The sequence below is a fragment of the Pleurodeles waltl genome, chromosome 4_2 (genome assembly GCF_031143425.1).
Source record: "Pleurodeles waltl isolate 20211129_DDA chromosome 4_2, aPleWal1.hap1.20221129, whole genome shotgun sequence".
NCBI lineage: Eukaryota > Metazoa > Chordata > Amphibia > Caudata > Salamandridae > Pleurodeles > Pleurodeles waltl.
In genome coordinates, this window is record NC_090443.1 from 268,274,059 (window position 1) to 268,297,350 (window position 23,292).

Here is a 23,292-nt window from a genome sequence, read left to right on the forward strand (position 1 = left end):
CTTTTCATTGCACACAGGTTAAGAGCAGACCCAGAGCAGAGCTACCCCACTGTCTTTTTGTGACTGGCCTTTTTGACCTTTTTGTTAAGAGATTTTTTGTTTGTGCAAGGATGACCTTGAGGAAGACTGGATTCAAGCAGTGTGGCACCGACCATTGAACAATGTCAGTGACGGAGCGCCATCAGGTATGCCTTTGGTGTCTCACCAGTGACCACGACTTAAAGTCGTGGTCAGACTGCCGGACCATGGCTCTGAAAGCTTTGAGGAAGTGGTCCCTGAAGCTAATGACAGCCCTGCAGCTAACATCAGCCAGTGCAACTCCTTAGAGGACATGGCCCCTGTCCAGGAGAAGGTCCCAGGACTGCTCCAGGAGCCCCAAGTTCTCTTCATCCCACTCGAGGTCCCCAGGCATTCGGGGAAGAGGCACAAGAAGAAGTCCAAGGACTTCAACTTTGCCTCCCTGTTCGGCTGACTCCATGCCTTCCTCCCTTTTTGGAATCCAGAACAACCCCCGCTAATTTAAAGGAGTTTTATGAGACCATACACTTTTCTTTTGAATGGGCCAGCCCCACCGGAGCACCTTTAGGCCCTGTGGTGTCAGCAGAGCCCCTGTCTGGTTCTGCACCGGCAGCTTCAGCCTCGATGGCGCCTCATGGATCCAATTCCAGAGCGGTGCTGGCTTCACACAGTCGACCGTCCTCTGCGCCGCTCCCAACATAGACGATCCCGGTGGCTAAGCTCCATTCTCATCTCCGATGAGCTAAAATGCCATCGCACTGCGCCGATTTTGGCGTCAACAGTGCCAACAGGTGCCGATCAACCAGGCACTGGTGAGGAATGGGAGGGGTCTTTGGACCCTCTAGAAATCCATATGGAACCCTAGGACTGGTATGAGGAACTGAGAGGCCAGTGGAATGGACACCTCTCCAGATACTGGCTTGCTCTTCTTTCCTACAGTGGCTACACAGGAAGGTGCATCAAATTCACTGGTGGTGCGTAGGGCAGAGCAGGTCTTTGTCCTCGGTGCAGGTCAGGACTAACCTCCTGACTTTGATGCTCCAGCTGGGGGGCTGGTGGGGGTGGGTTTCCACATCGGAACAGTTACCCTTCAATGAAGCACTTACTGATGTCCTGCCCAGAACGTGGTCCAAACTAATCACAAGGGCTCCTGTAAACAGGACAATTGGCCACTCCCATCACCTGCCACTGGACGACCCTAGTTTTCTCGCGCAATACCCCACTCCAAAGAGCAAGGTAGTCCAAGCATCCACTTCCCGTGGCACCTTCCCTTCTTCACCTCTGGATAGGAGTCCAAGTGGCTGGATCAGTTTGGAAAGAAAAACTTTTCTTCCAACAACCTGGCATTGAGGTCGGTAAACACCTCATGCCTATTAGGCCATTTCCCCACACTTTGTGGGATACGGTGGAGCAGGAGGAGCCTCAGGTTCCGGAGGACGTGCGCCCATTCTCTCTCAAGCAGTTGAGGATGGGAAAGATGCAGCAAAGTTTATCTTAGGATGTGATTTGGACACAACTGACTTAAAGGGTAGGGTCATTTCATTGACAGTGGCCTTTACACGCCACACCTGGCTACATACCTCTGGTTTTTCGGGGGATGCCCAGGCAAACCTTATGGACATGCCCTTCAATGGGTCCCACCTATTTGTTGAAAAGACAGACTCTGCGCTGGAGCGCTTTAAGGATTCCTGGGTTATGGCAACCGCTCACCAACCAAATGTGTATCACCTCTCTTGACCAAGGAAGCCATAGAAAGGATCCTAAGAGCAAAAGTGGGCAGTGGTTGTGATTCCCGCTATTTTCTGATACCCAAAAAGAACAAGGGTCTTCAATATATCATGGACATACGGGACATCAATCTCTTCCTCAAAAAGGAAACATTTAAAAAGCTTACTCTAGCTGAGGTCGTGTCTGCCCCAGACCAAGCAGACTGGATGGGAGCGTTGGACTTTCAGGATGCATATTTCCATATTCTCATCCTGCTGTCCCTCAGGAGTTACATGCGGTTCAGGGTGGGCCTCAAGCACTTTCAGTTTACAGTGCTCCCCTTTGACCTCAGCAGTGTCCCTCCAGTGATAAAAGTGATGGCGGTGGTCTTCCCCTACCTCGATGACTAGCTGTTGAAGGCTCCTCCACCCCAGGCTGTTGTCACCCACCTTCAGACTACAGCAAATTTCCTGCATTCTCTGGGGTTCACTATAAACATGCCAAAGTCACACCTGACTCCCACTCAGACGATCTGTTTCCGTCAGAGCTGTTCTAGACACAGAGCAGTCTCGGGCCTATGCGCCCGAGCAGCAAGTCCAGGATATTCAGGCTATGATTTCGATGTTTCTACCTTCATCCTGGATTTTGGTGAGACACTCTGAGGCTGATGGGCCTCATGGCCTCCTGCATCCTGAGCGCCGGACGATCCGGCTAGCATTGAAGGCATTTGTTCCTGTTGTCAAAGGGAAGATAGTGCAGGTGTTCAGGGGCAGCACCACCGCAATGTGGTACTGCAACAAGCAGGAAGGTGTGGAGTCGTGGACCCTTTGTCAAGAGGCCTGGCGACTCTGGATATGGCTTGAACAGCAGGGCATAACCCTGGTGGTTCAACTCCTGACAGGTTCTCTGAATGCCAGGACGGACAAAATTAGCAGTTGTTGGCTAGCAAATTATGAGAGGCGCCTGCATCCGGAGGTGGCGCAAGGCTCTTTCAGCAGTGGGGAGAGCCTTGGTTAGATCTGTTTGCCTCCAAAGAGACTGCACAATGTCAGCAGTATTCCGCTTTGGAGTTTCCAAGGCAGCACACACTCGTCAACTCTTTTCATCATGAGTGGAGCCCAGGCCTCCTGTACACCTTTCCGCCCATACCACTTTTGCCCAGAGTTCTCAAGAAGATTAAGAACGACTGGGCACAAGTAATCCTGGTGGCTCTGGACTGGGCACGGAGAGTCCGGTATCCAGGTTGAGCTCTATGTAAGAGTCGGGATTTCTTGGTGGTGGGGAGGGGGGGGGTGTCAGGTTACTCCTGACCATTAAGACTTGGCATCAGAATGATAGGAAAGAGGTGTAGGCAATTGATTTCTTAAAAAAGAGAGACCTCTTTATTCTATTTTGGGGCGGTTCCTGAGAAAGGTAATGGGTACTGTGGGGATGGCGTACTTTATTAGGCAAGTATCCAAACTGAACTAGGTAAACTAAATTATTTAGGTGTGTTTCATTGCTGAGCATTAGCTTTTGTATAATGTTTTAGGGAGGATTTTTTCATTAATGCTAGTGCATCTTAGCATAAATTTATGGGGTGCAGGCATATAGAATCCTGTCTATGTGCAGGGCCACCTCGGAGAGTCAGTTGTATTGCTGGGAGTGGGTCTATGCAGGTAATAGGCAGGCAAGTGAGCGGGAGGATCTGGCTGGGAGAGAACAAGCAATTTTTAAAAAGTGTGGACAGATAGAACAGACGTAAAGTGTCTGAGAAGTGAGGAGAAAGGCGGCTAGCTTGTTTGAATGCCAGTTTTACAGCAGTATCAGTAAAAAGACTGAAGACGAGAGAGAGAGTTTCTGCAATTGAATAGCTCTCTGTTAGTGTTCTGAGAGTGAGTTGTTTTGGTATAAGATCCACAAGAAAAGGTTCTTTAATTGGGGACTGTTGCATAGGGTAGGAGCCAGAGAAAAGAAGAGAGGGAATGTTAGCCTTGATAGCCTGATTGGCAGGGGCATAAGGCTTGGTTTAGAGACTAGAGGCAAGTGGCATTGTTAAAGGGAAGTGCAGAGGAGGGGATGTAGGTGTAAGGAGAAACTTTAGTATTATTGCAAACTAGATGACAGGCAGTGACAGAGAATAGAAAAATAAGTTGCTGACTGAAGAGACCATTGCTACGGTTTTAGAGGTAGAGGATTATAGGCCTTTGAGAAAAGAGCACAAATCTAGGCCTATCTTTTTGTTCCTCGGAGATATCCACATTCAAATGTGTAACATCCAACTAATATGATATTTTATCTCAACAGTCTGATTGGTCTTGATTAATTCCTATGTATGTTGGGATAAATAATATTGGGGGTGTGGGCGCCTGTAGCATTAAATTACTAAGCGGAAATGTTCATGGCTTGAAAACCTTAATCAAGGAGAATGTTCTGCCAGATATTTTAAATCATCACATTATAATACTCCTGGAATCTTGGTTGCGAGAGTATCACATGGTAAAAAGGATTTGCTGCTTACATTGTGAATGGCTTTCAGATTGGATATGGGATATTGTCTGGTGGCTTAAAAATATTGGTGTCAATGACAATAATTCAAAATGTACTCAGATAATTATAATCCATGAAAACGCAGCATGAAATGAAATTCTGATTTTGGTGAATATTTGTACGCATATAAACCAGACATCTACAATATTAAAGATAATGAGACACACGGAATAGGACACTTAGCGAGTTAAGGGAGAATATCCAGAAGCAGTAATATTAATGGCAGGGAATTTTAATATGATGTTACCACCTACAGTTACAGATGACATTTTAGGTGATGTTTAAGAATCGTAGGAAAAATAGTCTTCAGAACTTTGTCTATAATTTGTTCTAGTGGGGAACAGATGATAGGTGGCTGGCAGAAGTGAAATTTGCGTGCCTCTACAGATGTATTTTCCTGAACTCTCCAGCAAACAAATCATTCCTTTACAGAAATCAGATGTTTTTATTTTAGCATGGCAATTTCATTGGTTCATTGATTATCAGGTGTTGTGTATTGAGGGGGGTTATCTTTGAGAACTGGCGTTGTTTCTTGACTTAAAAACAAATGAAAATGGTATAATTTTAATAGAGTTCTTTCAGTAGAAATTGTGCATTTGAGTACACATCTTGACCCTACACATATTCAAATACTTTGTTTATCAATATGACCTTTTAAGTAAGCTTCAAAGGTATTAATATAGAATAAAAAATGTTGCTAGCTGCCTTCAGGTAAAAACAATTGTGGTGCTGTATATTTGAAGGTAAATACAAATATGCAAAATTGTTTCAATTGCGCTTGTGAGTTAAAAAGAAAAATGTAACTTTTTTTTGTTAATGAAATCATAAGTAAACATATGACAGATCACTACATTGGCAAATAATTCTCAGTTAAAAATGTAAGAAACATTATTCAGCCATTAAAACGTCCTCGTGCCACAGGACCAGATGATCTCCTGGCTGTGGTGGTCCACAATAATAGGAATATCGAGCTATATTTTAAGCTCCTATATTTTAGCGGATATCAATGAATTATGAAATTCACATATCCTACAATGGTGTGGTTGTGAAGCCAATATTTAACAAGCATTTGCAATGCACTAGGGTCTCGCATTTCTCTGAGTTACAGCTATTAGCAGTTGGAAACTCCCAACTGGATTTTTCTTTCCAAATTGAAAGAAAAAAACAGCGTGATCGCGCTGCTATTAGCAGATCGCGCTGCAAACAAATGATAAAAAGTAGTCCACAAACCTGACGGGAAACAGCGAGCCTCACATGTTTTCAGTACTCGGTCGCTGCGCTCTAGGAGGGCTAAACACCGGAAAAGGCATGACGTGTGCATGCCTTTCACTAATGAAAGCAAGCAGATTTTAACAGGCAAGCCCACGAACCAATGAAACACAACTGACGTGACGTCAACGGGGCTCCGAGCCCTTTTCTAACTCCTAAAGCGTCTCACAAGCGCATGCGATGGAGGCTCGACCCTAAAAAGGGGATTGGAGACTACCTCAAAACCATGGACTAATTATTCCAAATGATATTTGCTCTAGGATCATTACAAATATTCTCCTAACTCGTTTATAGGTATAGCAGTTATTGAAATAGCAGGGGGATTCAGAGAGGTTTTTCAATGGCATTTCGCTATTTAGGCAATAGCTTGAGTCACCAGAGCTCAATCGAAGGCTTTGTACATGTTTTGTGAATAAGAACACTAATTTATAGTTTTTAAGTTAACTATAATTTTTAAAAAAAACAATGTTAATTTTTCAAACACTTTTTAAAAATATTTTTGGGGAATTGGTAAAATGCTTTTCTTCCGGTCTTTGTAGGTCTTGGTAGTTTTTTTTTCTTCTTTTTTTTTTTTGAGCTCTTAAAAATTCATTTTTGGCTCTCACTTTTAATTGTCAGTTCAGCATTGATGGTATTTGAAAGTTTTAGTTGTTGATTGGGTGATGTGGAATGAGGAACACTTTGAGAGGTATTTATTATTGACTTAACCCTTAGTCACAGTTTTAGGTTTAATCCATCATTTCTTCTGCTCCTCATGCCACCCCATTTTGGGCCCAGCCATATGCAAATCAGTCTTGATCTTTGTGGTGTTGATGGATACAGCTTTATCTATTAAACCCCAAGTTCAGTCCATGGCTGTCCCTTGTTTTGGGCTTCTAAAATCATTGACAAAGTTCTTAAAATACCTTCCTCTAGCCTCCCGGAGCGGGGGGGGGGGGGAGGGTTTGGGTTGTACACACACTGATTGCTTCCAGACTAGATTACGCCATTGTTCTCTTTTTTAAAATTTCTCAGGACCTGCTCACTTGGCTTTAGCGTGTCCAGAAAGATGCAGCTTGGCTTGTACTGAACATGTCAAAAAGTCACTCTGTTAGGCTAGGCCTAAAGCAACTTCACTGGTTGCCAGTTGATTCTAGAATTAAATTTAAAGTACTCTTGATCACAGACAGAGCAATTCATCAGAACAGCCCAGTGTATATTCAAGATAGGCTAAAAACAAAATCTCCCAACTAGGGTACTTTATTCAGTGAACCATAATTTGCTGTAGGCCCTAACGTGCGAAAAATTGGATTTAGTGACAGTCCGTTTTTCTTTTCTAGCCCCTAGTCTCTGGAATGCCTTACCAATGTACCTTCGCACTTTCCTGAATGAAAGTTTGTTTAAGGCTCAACTGAAAACCTTTTTGTTTTGTGAACTGTAATTTCTGTCTTGACAGTTTAAGATGATTGCTGTAGAAAATTCCAGTATTAAATGGCCTGTGTCAAGGCTGTGTTCTTGCTTCCATTTTGTTTAGTCTTTGTTTTGCTGATCTCCCTTTTATACTTAAACCCACTCATTCTTTCTTGTCTCAAATGGATAATACACATATTTCATGTCTTCATTAACACTCGTGATTTGATCTTCCAGTGTTGGGATTAAAGAGGGGACTGGATACCCTTGCTTAATATTGCAAAATAATTTTCTTAAAATAAATAGTGAGGCAATAAAGATATTTGGCAAAAAGCAACCTTTTTTCTCTTTCTTTTTTTTTTTTTTAACTAAGGGAAAAATAGAGGACGTTAAAAGCTGTAAATAGGCTTGCTCTTTACGGGCAATTTAAAATGGACAGAATATTTTCATTTTGTGAATATAAGAAGGTCATTTTTAACCGGGCACTTACAAAGTTCAATTGAAAGTATAGATGTTATTCTTTGTCTCTGTTTTTAATTGCCCTTTCTTAAAAATTCCATTAATGGTACTTTGAGCTTAAATCCCGATATAAAATCACCCTGGGAACAATTAGAAAGTGTTATATTAAAAAGAGTATTAGATTTGCCTAAATAGGTTATGATACAGGCTATCAATATCAGGTGTGAATTCAGTTTGACCTCGTTGACTAACTTTGCTCGCACTCACCTTTTTTTTAAACTGTTAGGAGAACAAAGTTTAGATAAAGTATCTTACTTTTGTTGGTGGACAGACCTCAATAGTGTGAGACAATGGGCAACTTCCTTACTTTAAATGATAAAGCAATGTGGAAAAAAACACAAAATTATCCTTAATATAAAGTCATGGGAGCTATATCCTAGTAAAAACAGAACTAAAAAAAAATGCGGCTATGTCGCAGAATTTTGATGTTAAAAATCTGCCCTTAATTCATTCAACACTAGGATCACTGCGAGACCAGGAAGTGTTTGCATTTTATTGACCATAACTTGCACCAAGGGATTTTAAGATTTATTTTATGTTGTAACACTTAACTATTCAGTGCCAGAATTCTCTCAGCCAATACAAAAAAGCGAAATTTTTGTTTACTTGGTATTAATTGCACTGTATTACATAATTTAATGGATTGTTTTTATTCATGGATATTTGTAAAAAATCTTCATAAATATGCATTTTTAAAAAAAATGGCACCCTGAAATGGAAAATCACCATTGAATTATTGGTTAATGTGTGTTACTTGGTGACTGTAGCTTCAGGGCGAAATGATTGCTGCTTTAAGAATGATAAATTGAAGGAACTTATTATCTTTTGTTGTATGATTTTAATGATTATTGATATCTGTGTAAATAGTATGGTTTCTATGGACGTATTTGTGTTAACGTATGTGACTGATGAGAAACACATTTCAATATTGTCGAGATCAAGGCAAATGATATAGGAAAAAGTAAATACGAAAAATTTAGAGTGCACATTAAGAAGTTCTAAGTTTGGTAGAGCAGAATTCAGACAGACTTAGTTGATGAGATTTTGAAGCATGCAGCTGAGATGATGAATTCAGACCAAACTGCAATAAGTACCGTGCTTAAAAAGGTTGTCTACGTTGCAGTCCCGGAAGTGAATTGGTTTTCCTCACGCAAACCTCAGTCATTCCTGCAGTTCCATCGCAAACTTATTTTTCATCATTGAACTTTGACCCCGAGCAACAGAGGAATAGGTAGAGAAAGGCAGAAGGGCAAGTTAGCAACAGTGTTACAAATGAGAAAGCAGGGATTAAAAAAGATCCCGCATAACTCCCTTCCCCTCCACACACTCAAGCCCTTGTCCTTTAGTTGAATATAAACGGTTAGTTATGTTGTAAATAACTGTTCACACTATCTGTTTTTGACTGACTTAGTTTTTAATAACAATTGTAGCAAATGTGTTCTCAGTTTGCCATTCTCTTGTGAAATTATTCGGTCGTGTTCTAGCCTTGCTCGAAGCTTACACTGGTCTTGGTTTAAACTGAAGCTATGAAAGGCATTAGCACACTCAAGGCCGGATCTGCACATTACTCACCCGGTCTTCTATTTATAGAGATGCTGGGAGGCAAGATGACATCAGCACCACTGGTAGAAGGCAGCGCTTTCCGCTGCGCTCTGGTTCCACGCAGGTGGAACAATTAGGAGCTAATGTTGGTGTTAAATGTGATGTGTTTGCTTCGAACAGCCCGCTTATGACTTCTAGGGCCCCTGCAAATGGTGCACCCTTTAAGAATCCTTCAGCATTCTGTACGACTCACTTTCTTCATTCCCTCTTTACAGGTACATGGTGAAAAATAAATCTCACTTGAGATTTTGAAGTGCTTGGACTCCTGTTGCTGCCAATTTCTGAGGCGCTTGAGCAGAGGACAGTACAACAAGCTGTTGAACGTGGAAGGCTGGGACTGTTGACATTCACCTTGAACTTCCAAACACTGGGTTGTTTCCAGGCTCTTCCATAAGACTTGAAGTGACATACTGATACGGACAGTTACTTAAAATAAGAAAGAACCGGGGCTTTGCTTGTTATTTTTTTTTTTAATAACGTTAGTCTTTAGTCTACATGGCAAATTGTACATTTTGGTAGTTTCTCATCCCTCATTTGTTGAAATGTATTTTGTTAAGGTTTAGCAAATATATGTATATCTTTTCTTCTTTACGCAGATTGCAAAAGCAATTGTATAGCAGGCAAGGTAGACACCTTGCTTGAAAACGATTTATTTTTTTCCTTTCCACTTGCTCCCTGAAAATACTTCTAGATAGGCGTTACTTCAACGCAGCTGTGTGGGCTAGATGAACTAATCATTGTGTAAAAGCTTGCTCTACGTGAATCAAAAAGGCCCCGATGTATGTATTGTATATTTTATCCCTCGGGAAAAAGTGTAAAAGGGATGTACAAAAAATGTAAAACTATTACAATATCCAAGTTTCTCTGATAATTTTGTAATCTTTGTTATGAATCTATTAAGATAATGTTGAACCTTTAAACATTCGCTTCATACAAACTGTGTGAAATATAATTTTTAGTGAGTGTGCATTGGTGTACTTTACAGAATGTAATGTTCTTGAAGAAAATATTTGTTTATACAGGAAATGAACAGTGGTTTGCTAATTCTGTTTGCCCATGTTTTGGGGGAAGGTTGAAGTAGTGTAAATGCATTCTTTGTTCATAAGGTTTCCTAGTGCGTTAACTCAGATAACGAACAACAACTAGAATCCGAATACATAGAGCCTAGAGCCCATCCTGCCTGATGCTCTTGTTGCAATACACATAATCCAGAGTCTGCTCAGCTGCACTTTCCTGGGATCCCTTACTCATCAAGGCTACCCTTTTGTTCTCTGAGGTTTATATAAGCTTACAGTAAATGTTTGTTTTACTTCATGCTTGTTTTGCATTTATTGTATCATTCCTTCTACGATGAACACCGCTCAGTTATAAGTATACATAGTTGCGTTTTTTCTAATTGTTATGAAAGCAGTCTCCGCTCAAACTTTGCAGCCATTTCCACACTTTCCGAACATGAAGCACTTCATTAAAAAATGTAGAAATGAAAGCATCACTTTACAAAATTACAATTTGATTTAAAATAACAGCTGATGATTCTGTTAGCCCAGAACAAGGCTAGCTCAGGCTAGATAGATACAAAGCCTGATTTGATTTCTGACATTATCAAAGAAAGACCTTAGTGTTATATGGTCTTTATAATACATTTATTTTCAGATCTCTCTGCCATGGTCAATAGTTATGAATGTACCCTTTCAGTATGTGCGCACCTTTCCAGATGTAGAGGTGCCTGCAATATTCAGCCCTCCCAAACCCCTTTTTCAGCAGGTGTCCAAATGTTGGATGAAGAATTGACTGTCACAATGCAATCCCCGTTTCCCCACTCTTTTTCAACAGGGACCCACATGTCATGTGGACAGAATGTATATATTTGCCTAACAGCCATTTTTTTTAAATCTATTTTTTGGGTTGTCATCTATCCTTTAAATCCCGTTGTTGGCCCAAAAAAAAGACATAAAGTATGATATATAAGCTGTAAAATGTGTTCCGACTGATATATGGTTTAGACATGGTGTAAATCGAGTCTATGTATATACTAAAATGCAGTAAAGTCTATTTGGGACATTGAAATAGGGTACCTGTGTTGAACTGTGATCATTGTTTGCCAAAGTTTGAAACGAGAAGTGAGCCAACTTTAGATCACACTATCAGTACCCCAAAGCTAGAAAAGATATATCTAGTAAGGATTAGTTATCTTCTTCTTCTGGTAAAGATGTGCACAAAATTAAAATGAAATAATACATCTCCAATATTTGGGTCAATTTTTAGCTATTCATGCACCTTGGATAAGGGCATTTCCACCGACCCCCCCCCCCCATACATAGGTTGCACAGTTAAACTATAATTGGAAAAAAAGAGGGAAAGTGGACAGGACAGAATGTGTTTTTATCATTGTGCAAGTCATTACAGATGTAATTGGAGGAGGTAAAACGGGTGTACACAAATATGTATTTTGTTAAAAAAAAAAAAAAGTATTTCAAATGTTTGTCTATACTTGAACTGTTTGTAATAAAAATGCAAAAAAAACCTAAAGAAAACTATGGCAAAGTTAATAGACTGATCTTTCAGACATCTTACTGCTGTATCCTGGTTCTGCATTTCCAAATGATATTTTCAGCACCAATTCTTGTGTTCTCAACGCAGTAGCTGCTTGGTGGGCCAGAAAGGAACACTCTCCATAGGTTTTACTATCACGTGTTTTTAAATACAGCATATATGATAGACAACCTTCCTTTGCCTGTTAAGCCACCAGCTGTTGAAACTAGGACACTCTACCTCATTCCAGACTCCATATCTTTTATTTGATCCTTTACAACATTGCAGACCGCATGGTGTTCCCAATCTAATGTACAGCATCCTATCCCAATTTCTTTCAATAAAAAGCAAAATAAATGCAGTACACAAGACACATAATAAATCATATATTTATTGACTTAAGGAGTTTTAGATTTATACATCATGTTTTGATGGTTACTTCTAACTACATATTCCGCACCTTTAGAAATTCATCAGAAGCTAGACAAGATACAAAATATTTAAACAGTATCTCTACTGCATGCCAGTGGGTCTCCTTGTTGACGTAGTTCCACCCGGGAAGTGACAATGTATTTGCATATAAGTCCCACTCCTGTATATTGATGTCACTTCCCTCCTTTCTGTCCTACCTTCTTATGTGGATCTGGTGCTTGCTTGCAACATTTTCCTCATTGGTTAAAGAGATTTTTCTTATAAAATTCTGCATTTTTCCAGTGTACAACAGAATGATGTCTTCTCCTTAGATGACTGAGTTAAAGCCTTGTAGGGACTGCTGCTGGCTGTTTACATTTGGTGCACAACTACTAGTCCTGCAAGTGGTGTGACCTTCTGAATCTGAAGGCAAAGCGGGAACGTGAAGTGAAAACTGCACATCACCTAATACTGAAAGAAGGCACAGAAGTCCCACTCCTGCTTGAAGTTGAACGTCTGACCCATTTGCTTTCGTAGGGCCATCCCAGCGACAAGTCTTTATCGCGGTCCCAGTCTTTTGTAAAGTCAAAGCAGGAGCACAAGAAGGTCAAGCGGGATTCGTTCCAGTCCCATCATTTTCAGGTTGAGAAGTCACAAGGACATCAGGGTTCCTTTTTGTCTCATTCCCGGTCTCTTGCGAGGGGTCAATTCTGCAGCTCATTACAATGCACACTGACTTTCTGGGGCCATCTGCAATATTGTAACAAATTGAGACCCTTAGAGACCATGTTGCAAATCTTTGGCACTCTCCGGGCTTGATGTGGTGTGCCTTCATGCCCCAAGGATCCATGAAAGACTCCAGTTGGATTACTGCTGTGCAAAATGGCAGTCCCTCCTAACTTTCCGAGTCCAAGCAATAACGCTTCACGAAAGTGTAGTTGGAAGCCCAGGTTGCGGCCTTACAAATTTCAGCAACTGGGAAGCCTTTAGCCAAGGCCGAAGTAGCAGACTTAGCGCTAGTGGAATGGGCCCCAATACCTTCAGGAGGAACCTTCTTTGCTAGCGAATAACATATCTTTATGCAAAGATTGACCCACCTGGAAAGCGTTCTCCTGTGGACGGCTCTGCCCTTCATCTTGCCCACATATCCAACTCAAAGTTGATCATCAACTCTAAAGTCTTTTGTCCTCTCGATGTAGAAACTCAGGGACCTCTTTGATCCAAGCGATGAAGTCTTTCCTCCTCCGATGGATGGGGAGAAGGGTAAAACGTCGAGTGTGTTATAGACTCACCACTTTAGGAAGGAAAGTCGCCCTGGTTCTCAACACCATCTTGTCAGCATGAAAGGTTGTAAAAGGAGGTTTCACACTAAGAGCCTGAAGCTCACTCACACATCTAGCTGACGTGATAGCCGTTAGGAAAACAGTTTTTAAAACTAAAAGCCTCAACGGGCAAGAATGCATAGGGTCAAACGGTGAACCCATCAAAAAAGTCGGAACGAAATTCAAACCCCACATGACAAACTGAGTGGGAGGAAACTTGTTAGTTAACCCTTTAAGGAACCTAATAACTATAGGGGACTTAAACAAGGAAGGTTGATCAGGAAGGCAAAGAATGGCAGACAGCGCTGACAAATAACCCTTCATAGTCGCAACTGCACAACCCTTCTGTGCCAAGGTAATGGCAAAAAGCAAAACATCAGATGGGCCTTTAAGGGATCAATTTGCCTTTCTCCACACCAAGTAACACATTTTGTCCATCTGCTGGCATAAACAGTCTTGGTGGAGTGTAGGTTGGCTGATAAGATAACATCCACCACTTCTGGAGGGAGAGAAAAAGAACTCCGATTGCCCCGGTCAATCTTCAGGCATGTCTGTGCAGGCTCTGGAGGTGAGGTGTAGAAACTGCGAGAGGAGGTCTATCCTTTAAGGGAGACAGAGCGGCAGGCACAGTGAGAGTTGGAGAACTTCTGTGTACCACACCATTCTTGGCCAATCTTGGACTATTAAAATGACTTGAGCCCGATCTTGGCGAATCTTCCTCAGACCTTGAGGGATCAAAGGTATGGGAGGAAACGTGTAATTCAACTTGTCGCACCAAGACGTCTGAAACGCGTCTCCCAACGACCCCTGCACCGGATACTGGAGGTTGCAGAATGATGGGCAGTGTGTGTTCTCCTGAGTGGCAAACAGGTCTATCTGTGGGGAACCCCACATCCGGAATATGTGAAGAACCAGGTCTGGATGGAGACGCCACTCGTGATCGTCCGAAAAACGCCTACTGACACTGTCCGCACGTGTGTTGAGAACTCCGGCCACATGGTTTGATACTATGCAGATCCATTGGTCCTGTGCGCAGGACCAGAGCCGCAGAGCCTCTCTGCAGAGAAGGTACGATCCTACTTTTCTCTGCTTGTTGATGTACCATATCGCAGTAGTGTTGTCCGTCAAGACTTGAACTGACTGACTGCGAAGGGACAGGAGGAAGGTCTTGAGAGGCAGACGTATTGCCCATATTTCTAACAGATTGATGTGAAACATCTGTCCCACTGGAGACCAATAACCTTTGATCTCGAGGTCCCCCAGATAACGCCCCACTCAAGAGTGGAAGCATCTGTTATGAGCGTGGCCACTGGAGGTGGAAGGCAAAACAGCCTTCCTTGGAAAAGGTTGCCGTCCATAGCCCACCATTGAAGATCCACAGTAGCTTCTCTGGAGATAGTTATCGATTCCTCGAGATCCCCTTTGTGTTGAAACCACTGCTTGCGGAGGCACCACTGGATAGCCCTCATGTGCCAACGTGCTAGCCTGACCAACAGAATGCAAGAAACAAACAGACCGAGCAGATGTAGGACTTTGAAGACTGGAACAGCCGCTCCATTCTGAAACATTAGAATCAACGCCTGAATGTCCTGAATCCTGTGAGTTGGAGGGTAGGCCCAATTCAATGTTGTGTCCAGTACTGCCCCTATGAACAGGAGGCGCTGAGAGGGCTCCAGGTGAGAATTTGGGCACATTTACTGTTAAGCCCAGGTTGAACAACAACCGGGTTGTCACTGCAAGTGATTTAGCACGAGCTCTGGGGACCTGGCTTTGATCAGCCAATCGTCCAGGTAAAGGAATGCAGATACTCCCTTACTTCTGTGGTCCGCTGCAACCACTGCCATCACCTTCGTGAAGAATCAAGGTGCAGAATTAAGACCAAAAGGAATGACCGTAAACTGGTAGTGTTGCGACCCTACCACAAACCGGAGATACTTCCTGTGCGACTTCAGAATGGGGATATGAAAATAAGCATCCTGCAAGTTGACAGTCTTCCTTGTTCAACGCAAGAAGCATCTGTGCTAGGGTCAGCATGATGAACTTCTCCTGTTTGAGGCACCAATTCAAAATCCTTAGATCCAGGATAGGCCTCAATCGACCATCCTTCTTGGGAATCAGGAAATACCTTCAATAACATCCCTGACCCTTCTCCTGCTCCAGAACTAACTCCACTGCACCTTTTAACTAAAGGACCTGCACCTCCTGTTAAAGCAACTGGAGATGATCTTCTGTGCAAAACGAATGACGGGAAGGCATGAGAGGGGAAAACTCCTGAAACAAAGGGTATAACCTTTCCCCACAATACTCAGCATTCAAGAGTCTGATGTGATTAACTCCCACTTGCGGAGAAAAGGAGATAACCTTCCCCCTATGGGAAAAACATGATGAAAAATAGAGAGAAAACTAGGGCCTCTTTCCTTGATGGGCTCTCCAGAGGAAGAGGATGAAGCGGAAGGCTGCGGAGTGGCTCCTCGCATCCTAACCCTTCCCCCAAACTCTATAAGATCTGTAAAGAGGGTTGGCAGGTTGCTGCATGCTAAATTGTGGCCTTCCATGGAAAGAGGACCCCCGGCCAAAACCCCTGAATCTTATAAAAGATCTGAGGGGTGTAGATGATGAAGCTTGGAGCCCCAAAGACCTCGCAATAGCTCTTCTGTTTTTAAATCGTTCTAAAGCTGAGTCTGCTTTGGCCCCAAACAACTTTTCTCCATCAAAAGGCAGGTCCGTAAGGGTGGTCTGGACATCCATGGAGAAACCAGAAGCCCTGAGCCAGGCATGCCTCCTGGTTGCCACTGATGTGCCCATCGCCCTGGCAACCAAATCTGCTGTGTCCAAGCCAGATTGAATAATCTGTTTGGCTGCCGCTTGACTGTCCAACAGGAGTTCAACAAACTGTCCCTGCACATCCTGAGGCAATCTTGGCACAACAGCTCTCGCCGAGTCCATGAGGGCATTGGACATACCTCTCCAGCACACACGTAGCATTGAGAGACTCCAAGGCCATACTACACGAGTTTGCTCCATACGCTTAGACTCCCTATCTGAAGGAGTCGTAGGGAAGGAACCAGGAGCAGACCTCGCAGAACAAGAAGCTTGCACCACCAAGCTCTCAGGCGTAGGATACTGAGAAAGAAACTGCAGATTCCCTGGAGCAACTCTACCTCCTAGCCACAATCCTGGAAACCACCAGAGTCATGACATGCTTCCTCCAAATGTCCAGAATGGGCTCAATAAGGGCATCATTAAAAGGGAGGAGAGGCTCAAAAGATGTAGCCGATGGATGTAACACCTCCGTTAAAATGTTTGTCTTAGTCTCTGATGCGGGCAAAGGAAGATCCAAAAACTCAGCAGCCTTTCTTATTACACTGTGGTAAGAAGCTGCCTCCGCTGTGAGCTCTCCAGGGGATGAGAAATCCCACTCAGGGGATGTATCCAAGCCATTTGCAGAGTCTAGGCCTTGGAATTCACCCATAGGCTCCGGGATTTCTCCTTCCTCCAACAACTGTTGCCGATACTCCTGTTTCTCCAAGAGCCTCAAGTCCCTTCTCATCGACCTCAGTCTAGACTCCAAATGTGGCGTCGACAGAGAATTAGCTGCCGACAATTGTTTCAAAGCGGATGGATGCTGCGGAGGAGAAGATGAAGAGACTGTGGGTCGAAAGGGATTTATCCGGCGCCGTCATAGACTCAATCAGCGCCGTCGGCAGCATCATTAGGGGTAGCGAAGTCATCAGCGCCAAACTAGCATGCTTAACCTGGATAGAAGAGTACAAACTGAGCCTGCTTGTATGGTGCCAGCGTACCCAGCGTAAACGCTAACGGACCTGTGGGACCAGCAGGCTCACCAGTGAGGACCATAGCTCTGTTAAAAAAGCTAAACATAGCATTGTGGAATGCTGATGGATCTGCTCCCGGAGTCGGGAAGGCAGGAAACCTCTGCTCCTCCTAAGGCGTCTGAACCAACTTTGATGCCTGCACACCCGATTCCTGACCCTGAGTGGACACAGGAGAAAACTGAGCCATAGGGTCCACCGGGGACTCGGAGATCTCCATCAACGTCGCCGCCAGAGAATCCTGTGGACTCTGAGGCATCACTGTAGGACTGATCTCCCATGCCACATGGCCCTGTCTCGGAGGGGACCGAGACCGATCCCTGGAAGAATGGCATCAAGATTTGCGCCGGTGTCGCTTCTTATGCGACCTCGAAGACTTACGCGAGGATCTTCGATGACCCCTTTTCTCCTCCTTAGCTTTCACCAAGAAAAGCTTAGCCCCTTTCTCCTTCAAGACCTACAGGTTCATCCGTTGGCAGGACACGCATCCCTCTACGTCGTGGTCCGAGCTCAGGCACCACAAGCAATTATCAGGATCTGTCATGGTCCGAGCTCCGGCACTACAAGCAATTCTCATGAGGATCTGTCACCGACATGCGACCCCAGCACTCATAACAAGGCTTAAGTCTCTATTTTTTCGGTGGAGACATTGTAACTCAACAACAACTCCTCAAAACAATAACTGTTTGAGAGCCAGAAAAAAAACATTAGCATCGAAGGTGCGGAAAAAAGGGAACAGACGTCAGCACCCCGGCGAGGACGACTTATTGCCACAATGATGTCAGACGGAGTCGCGTGCCGAGCTTTGCAATTCTGACGTCCTTGTCGACATGGAGAGCTAGGAAGAAAATTTCCATTGAATGCTGGTGCATTGGGAGAATTCATAAGTTGAGGAATACACAGGTAGCTACTGTAGCCACCCGAAAAAGCATTACCGAAGGTAAGTAACTTGTTCTTCTAGCTTCTTCAGCTTTGCTCCCAAACTATCCTGTCCTATACTGGTATGGATGTCAAAAATAATTTTTTTTAACTGTTTCTCCTGATCCAAATGTGGAATCTCTCTGAGGCTCTGGCATATAGCCAGTGCTACCGCTTCCCCTTTAATATTACTGAGTATGATTGAGGAGACTGCGTCAAACTTACGCATACGTTTCATCCCCAAATCTAGACCTGGTACAGCCCCATGCTCACTCTGAATTTGTTTTAATACCTCCCGTAAATTGGCAAGTGTCGGAGTACCATGTCTGGTAGTATAAATTGCAGTGAAGACTGTACCCCATGTGGCGCAGTCATCCACGGAGGGAACCATCCCGTAGGGCAAGCACATTGTAAGATTTCTATGTTTCTCTTTTGGTCCTGTATGGGGAAACAGCATCCAGCCGATTTGTTTTCTGGGCTCCTTTGCTGTTCTGAGACAGGCAGGGGAACTCCTGGAATTAAAAATGCCAACTATGAAAGTCAAAACTAAGGTGCTGACATCCTGGACAAACTTCACCAGAACGCTTCCATTTAATGAAATACTGATTGTGGCACCCTTATGGGTACCTGGTCTTAAGTTTTGTTCCTGTTCACCAGTGAACAGGCTGGTTGCCATTGCTACGTGACCATGACTTTTTGACACCCTACAGCAGAAAGTTTGGTGGTTTAGGCTTTGTAAAGAAATGGCTCCCTGTTGCAGTTACCCCCCACTTTTTGCCTGATACTGATGCTGACTTGACTGAGAAGTGTGCTGGGACCCTGCTAACCAGGCCCCAGCACCAGTGTTCTCTCACCTAAAATGTACCATTGATCCCACAATTGGCACACCCTGGCATCCAGATAAGTCCCTTGTAACTGGTACCTCTGGTACCAAGGGCCCTGATGCCAGGGAAGGTCTCTAAGGGCTGCAGCATGTATTATGCCACCCTAGAGACCCCTCACTCAGCACAGACCCACTGCTTACCAGCTTGTGTGTGCTAGTGAGAACAAAATGAGTAAGTCGACATGGCACTCCCCTCAGGGTGCCATGCCAGCCTCTCACTGCCTATGCAGTATAGGTAAGACACCCCTCTAGCAGGCCTTACAGCCCCAAGGCAGGGTGCACTATACCATAGGTGAGGGTACCAGTGCATGAGCACTGTACCCCTACAGTGTCTAAGCAAAACCTTAGACATTGTAAGTGCAGGGTAGCCATAAGAGTATATGGTCTGGGAGTCTGTTTTACACGAACTCCACAGCACCATAATGGCTACACTGAAAACTGGGAAGTTTGGTATCAAACTTCTCAGCACAATAAATGCACACTGATGCCAGTGTACATTTTATTGTAAAATACACCACAGAGGGCACCTTAGAGGTGCCCCCTGAAACTTAACCGACTATCTGTGTAGGCTGACTGGTTCCAGCAGCCTGCCACACTAGAGACATGTTGCTGGCCCCATGGGGAGAGTGCCTTTGTCACTCTGAGGCCAGTAACAAAGCCTGCACTGGTTGGAGATGCTAACACCTCCCCCAGGCAGGAGCTGTAACACCTGGCGGTGAGCCTCAAAGGCTCACCCCTTTGTCACAGCCCAGCAGGGCACTCCAGCTTAGTGGAGTTGCCCGCCCCCTCCGGCCACGGCCCCCACTTTTGGCGGCAAGGCTGGAGGGAACAAAGAAAGCAACAAGGAGTCGTCACTGGCCAGTCAGGACAGCCCCTAAGGTGTCCTGAGCTGAGGTGACTCTAACTTTTAGAAATCCTCCATCTTGCAGATGGAGGATTCCCCCAATAGGATTAGGGATGTGACCCCCTCCCCTTGGGTGGAGGCACAAAGAGGGTGTACCCACCCTCAGGGCTAGTAGCCATTGGCTACTAACCCCCCAGACCTAAACACGCCCTTAAATTTAGTATTCCCTGAACCTAAGATTTTAGATTCCTGCAACAACAACAAGAAGGACTGCCTAGCTGAAAACCCCTGCAGAGGAAGACCAGAAGACAACTGCCTTGGCTCCAGAAACTCACCGGCCTGTCTCCTGCCTTCCAAAGAACTCTGCTCCAGCGACGCCTTCCAAAGGGACCAGCGACCTCTGAATCCTCTGAGGACTGCCCGGCTTCGACGACGACAAGAAACTCCCGAGGACAGCGGACCTGCTCCAAAAAGACTGCAACTTTATCCAAAGGAGCAGCTTTAAAGAACCCTGCAATCTCCCCGCAAGAAGCGTGAGACTTGCAACTCTGCACCCGGCGACCCCGACTCGGCTGGTGGAGAACCAACACCTCAGGGAGGACCCCCGGACTACTCTACGACTGTGAGTACCAAAACCTGTCCCCCCTGAGCCCCCACAGCGCCGCCTGCAGAGGGAATCCCGAGGCTTCCCCTGACCGCGACTCTCTGAAACCTAAGTCCCGACACCTGGAAAAGACCCTGCACCCGCAGCCCCCAGGACCTGAAGGACCGGACTTTCACTGCAGAAGTGACCCCCAGGAGTCCCTCTCCCTTGCCCAAGTGGAGGTTTCCCAGAGGAAGCCCCCCCTTGCCTGCCTGCAGCGCTGAAGAGATCCCTTGATCTCTCATTGACTTCCATTGCGAACCCGACGCTTGTTCTAACACTGCACCCGGCCGCCCCCACGCCGCTGAGGGTGAAATTTCTGTGTGGGCTTGTGTCCCCCCCGGTGCCCTACAAAACCCCCCTGGTCTGCCCTCCGAAGACGCGGGTACTTACCTGCTGGCAGACTGGAACCGGGGCACCCCCTTCTCTCCATTGAAGCCTATGCGTTTTGGGCACCACTTTGAACTCTGCACCTGACCGGCCCTGAGCTGCTGGTGTGGTAACTTTGGGGTTGCTCTGAACCCCCAACGGTGGGCTACCTTGGACCAAGAACTGAACCCTGTAAGTGTCTTACTTACCTGGTAAAACTAACAAAAACTTACCTCCCCCAGGAACTGTGAAAATTGCACTAAGTGTCCACTTTTAAAATAGCTATTTGTGAATAACTTGAAAAGTATACATGCAATTGAAATGATTCAAAGTTCCTAATGTACTTACCTGCAATACCTTTCAAACAAGATATTACATGTTAAATTTGAACCTGTGGTTCTTAAAATAAACTAAGAAAAGATATTTTTCTATACAAAACCTATTGGCTGGATTTGTCTCCGAGTGTGTGTACCTCATTTATTGTCTGTGTATGTACAACAAATGCTTAACACTACTCCTTGGATAAGCCTACTGCTCGACCACACTACCACAAAATAGAGCATTAGTATTATCTCTTTTTACCACTATTTTACCTCTAAGGGGAACCCTTGGACTCTGTGCATGCTATTCCTTACTTTGAAATAGCACATACAGAGCCAACTTCCTACAGGCTTCGCCCCAATTCATTCCCTACAACTTCCCCAAATAGAGATTCCAAACAAATCGTAACATTCGGAACGTGAATATTTTCCTCAGCCAGTCTAGTCCTCCAGTCAGTCAGTACTAGATGTCTTCTGGGAAGATATAACCATGCTTTATGGGACGTGGTTTGCAAGATCTTGCCACCAGCCTCAAAGGAATTTCAGGTCAGTCTGGCTCAGACCATCAAGGTTCAGCAAATTACAGTATCCACTCTGAGCTAGCCACTACCGACCGCTTTGGTGCTTGGAGGCATACTTGGAGCCATGGGTGTCTTTAGGAAGTGCAAGCCTCCCTGATAGACAACCCATTCAATGGTTCTTGCTTGTTTTGCGAGAGAGCGGATTCTGCATTGTAACACTTTAAAGAAAGCCAGGCCACAGTGCATACCCCTATGAGACAGTGCCCTAAACAGTTTTGCCCGTTTCAAGACTCCTCCAGAGGTTTGGTGTACTGCTAAAGCCCACTGCTCTTGCCACAGGCACCCCAGTCCTTTTGGGGTCATGGCGGAGATCAAGAAGATAATGTCCAAGACACAGGGGCCACAGACTTCCTAGTGCCCTGCCCCTATAGAAGCAGCCTCTAAACCAATTAATTTGACTTCAGTGGCACACAACCACCCGTTGGAAGGCAGGATCAGGTAAGATTACAGCACATACTGCTGCAAACAATGCTCTGCGTTGTCCTTTTATCTAGTGTTGAGCTTGAATGTTTGTGTTAGAAATTGGGTTACTGGTTGACTGGGGTGTGAGCCCTTGTCGAGCAGCAACCACAATCCCAGTCAGGCTAAGGCATAAGACAAGCAAACCTCAAATTAACCTGTGCTCATCCCACTGGTAGATTTGCACTGAGCAGTCAGGCTTAACTTAGAGGCAATGTGTAAAGTGTTTGTGCAACACTTCAAACTGTGAAAACACCACTCACAAAAGTTTTCACACCAGGGTAGAAAATAGAGCAAAATGTAATGACTAAAACTATACCAAAAGGACAAAAATCCAATCATAACTGGAGTTATGACTTTTTAAAAGCATAAAGCTCCATCTGCAGCTATCTGGTCAAATACAAATGTTCAGGCCAACCACAATGGTGTGAGGGTCGGATACAGTCCCAGATTAGTCCCACTGACGTTTTCCTTCTCAAGTTTTTTGTGCCAGGAGTTGTGTTCAAGTGGAAGAAGTTCGCCGGGAGCAAGAGCGTGTTGCCGGCGATGGTTGGCAAGGAGGGCGAGAGTCACAGATAGGTGGGCTGGGAAAAGATTTGCAGCGGCTCGTGCTGAATTTCCATGCAAGCAGCATGGTTCCGGTGCAAATGGACTCTCACGAAGAGCCCAAAAGCTTGACTTTAAGAGCCACACAGTGCCTCTTGGGGGTCAGTAAATTGTTAGACTGAACAGGGAGGTGTGGGGACCTTGTTATGTCCTTGGCGCTTAGCTCAGGTGGCCAGTAGACTAGCCATATGGGTCATTTTGGGGTTCTTTGTTCAAGATGAAGTTGCAGTTCTGGTTCTTCCCCAGGCAAGACAGCAGCAGGTCAGCAGTTCCTTGTAGAGTAGCAGTCCTTGTAGCAGCAATCCAGTCCTTCTTTGTAACAGGTTATCCACTGGTCCGGAAGTGTACTGAAGTGATGGTGTCTGAAGTCCATCTTTTTTACACTGTTGCCCTAGTTCTGGATGATGGGAGAAGCTTCTAGACAGTGTCTTCAATGTGCAAGGAATTCCCTGCCTGGCTGAAGTGATAATGCAGGGTCGTTGGTGTGGAGACAGGACATAGCCTATTCAGGTGTAAGATAGGCTGGGCCCAGCTCCTC

General features: G+C 44.7%; 1 protein-coding gene across 1 annotated transcript in view; it reads left to right on the forward strand.

Annotated features, from left to right (window-relative positions):
- CDC73 (cell division cycle 73) overlaps positions 1-11,567 on the forward strand; it is a 515,645-nt gene extending 504,078 nt beyond the window's left edge. Inside the window, exon 17 of the mRNA XM_069231104.1 lies at positions 9,249-11,567. Coding sequence (XP_069087205.1) covers positions 9,249-9,285 — 37 coding nt within the window. The 3' untranslated portion in view covers positions 9,286-11,567. The remainder of the gene's footprint in view (positions 1-9,248) is intronic.
- Positions 11,568-23,292: the final 11,725 nt, after the last annotated feature.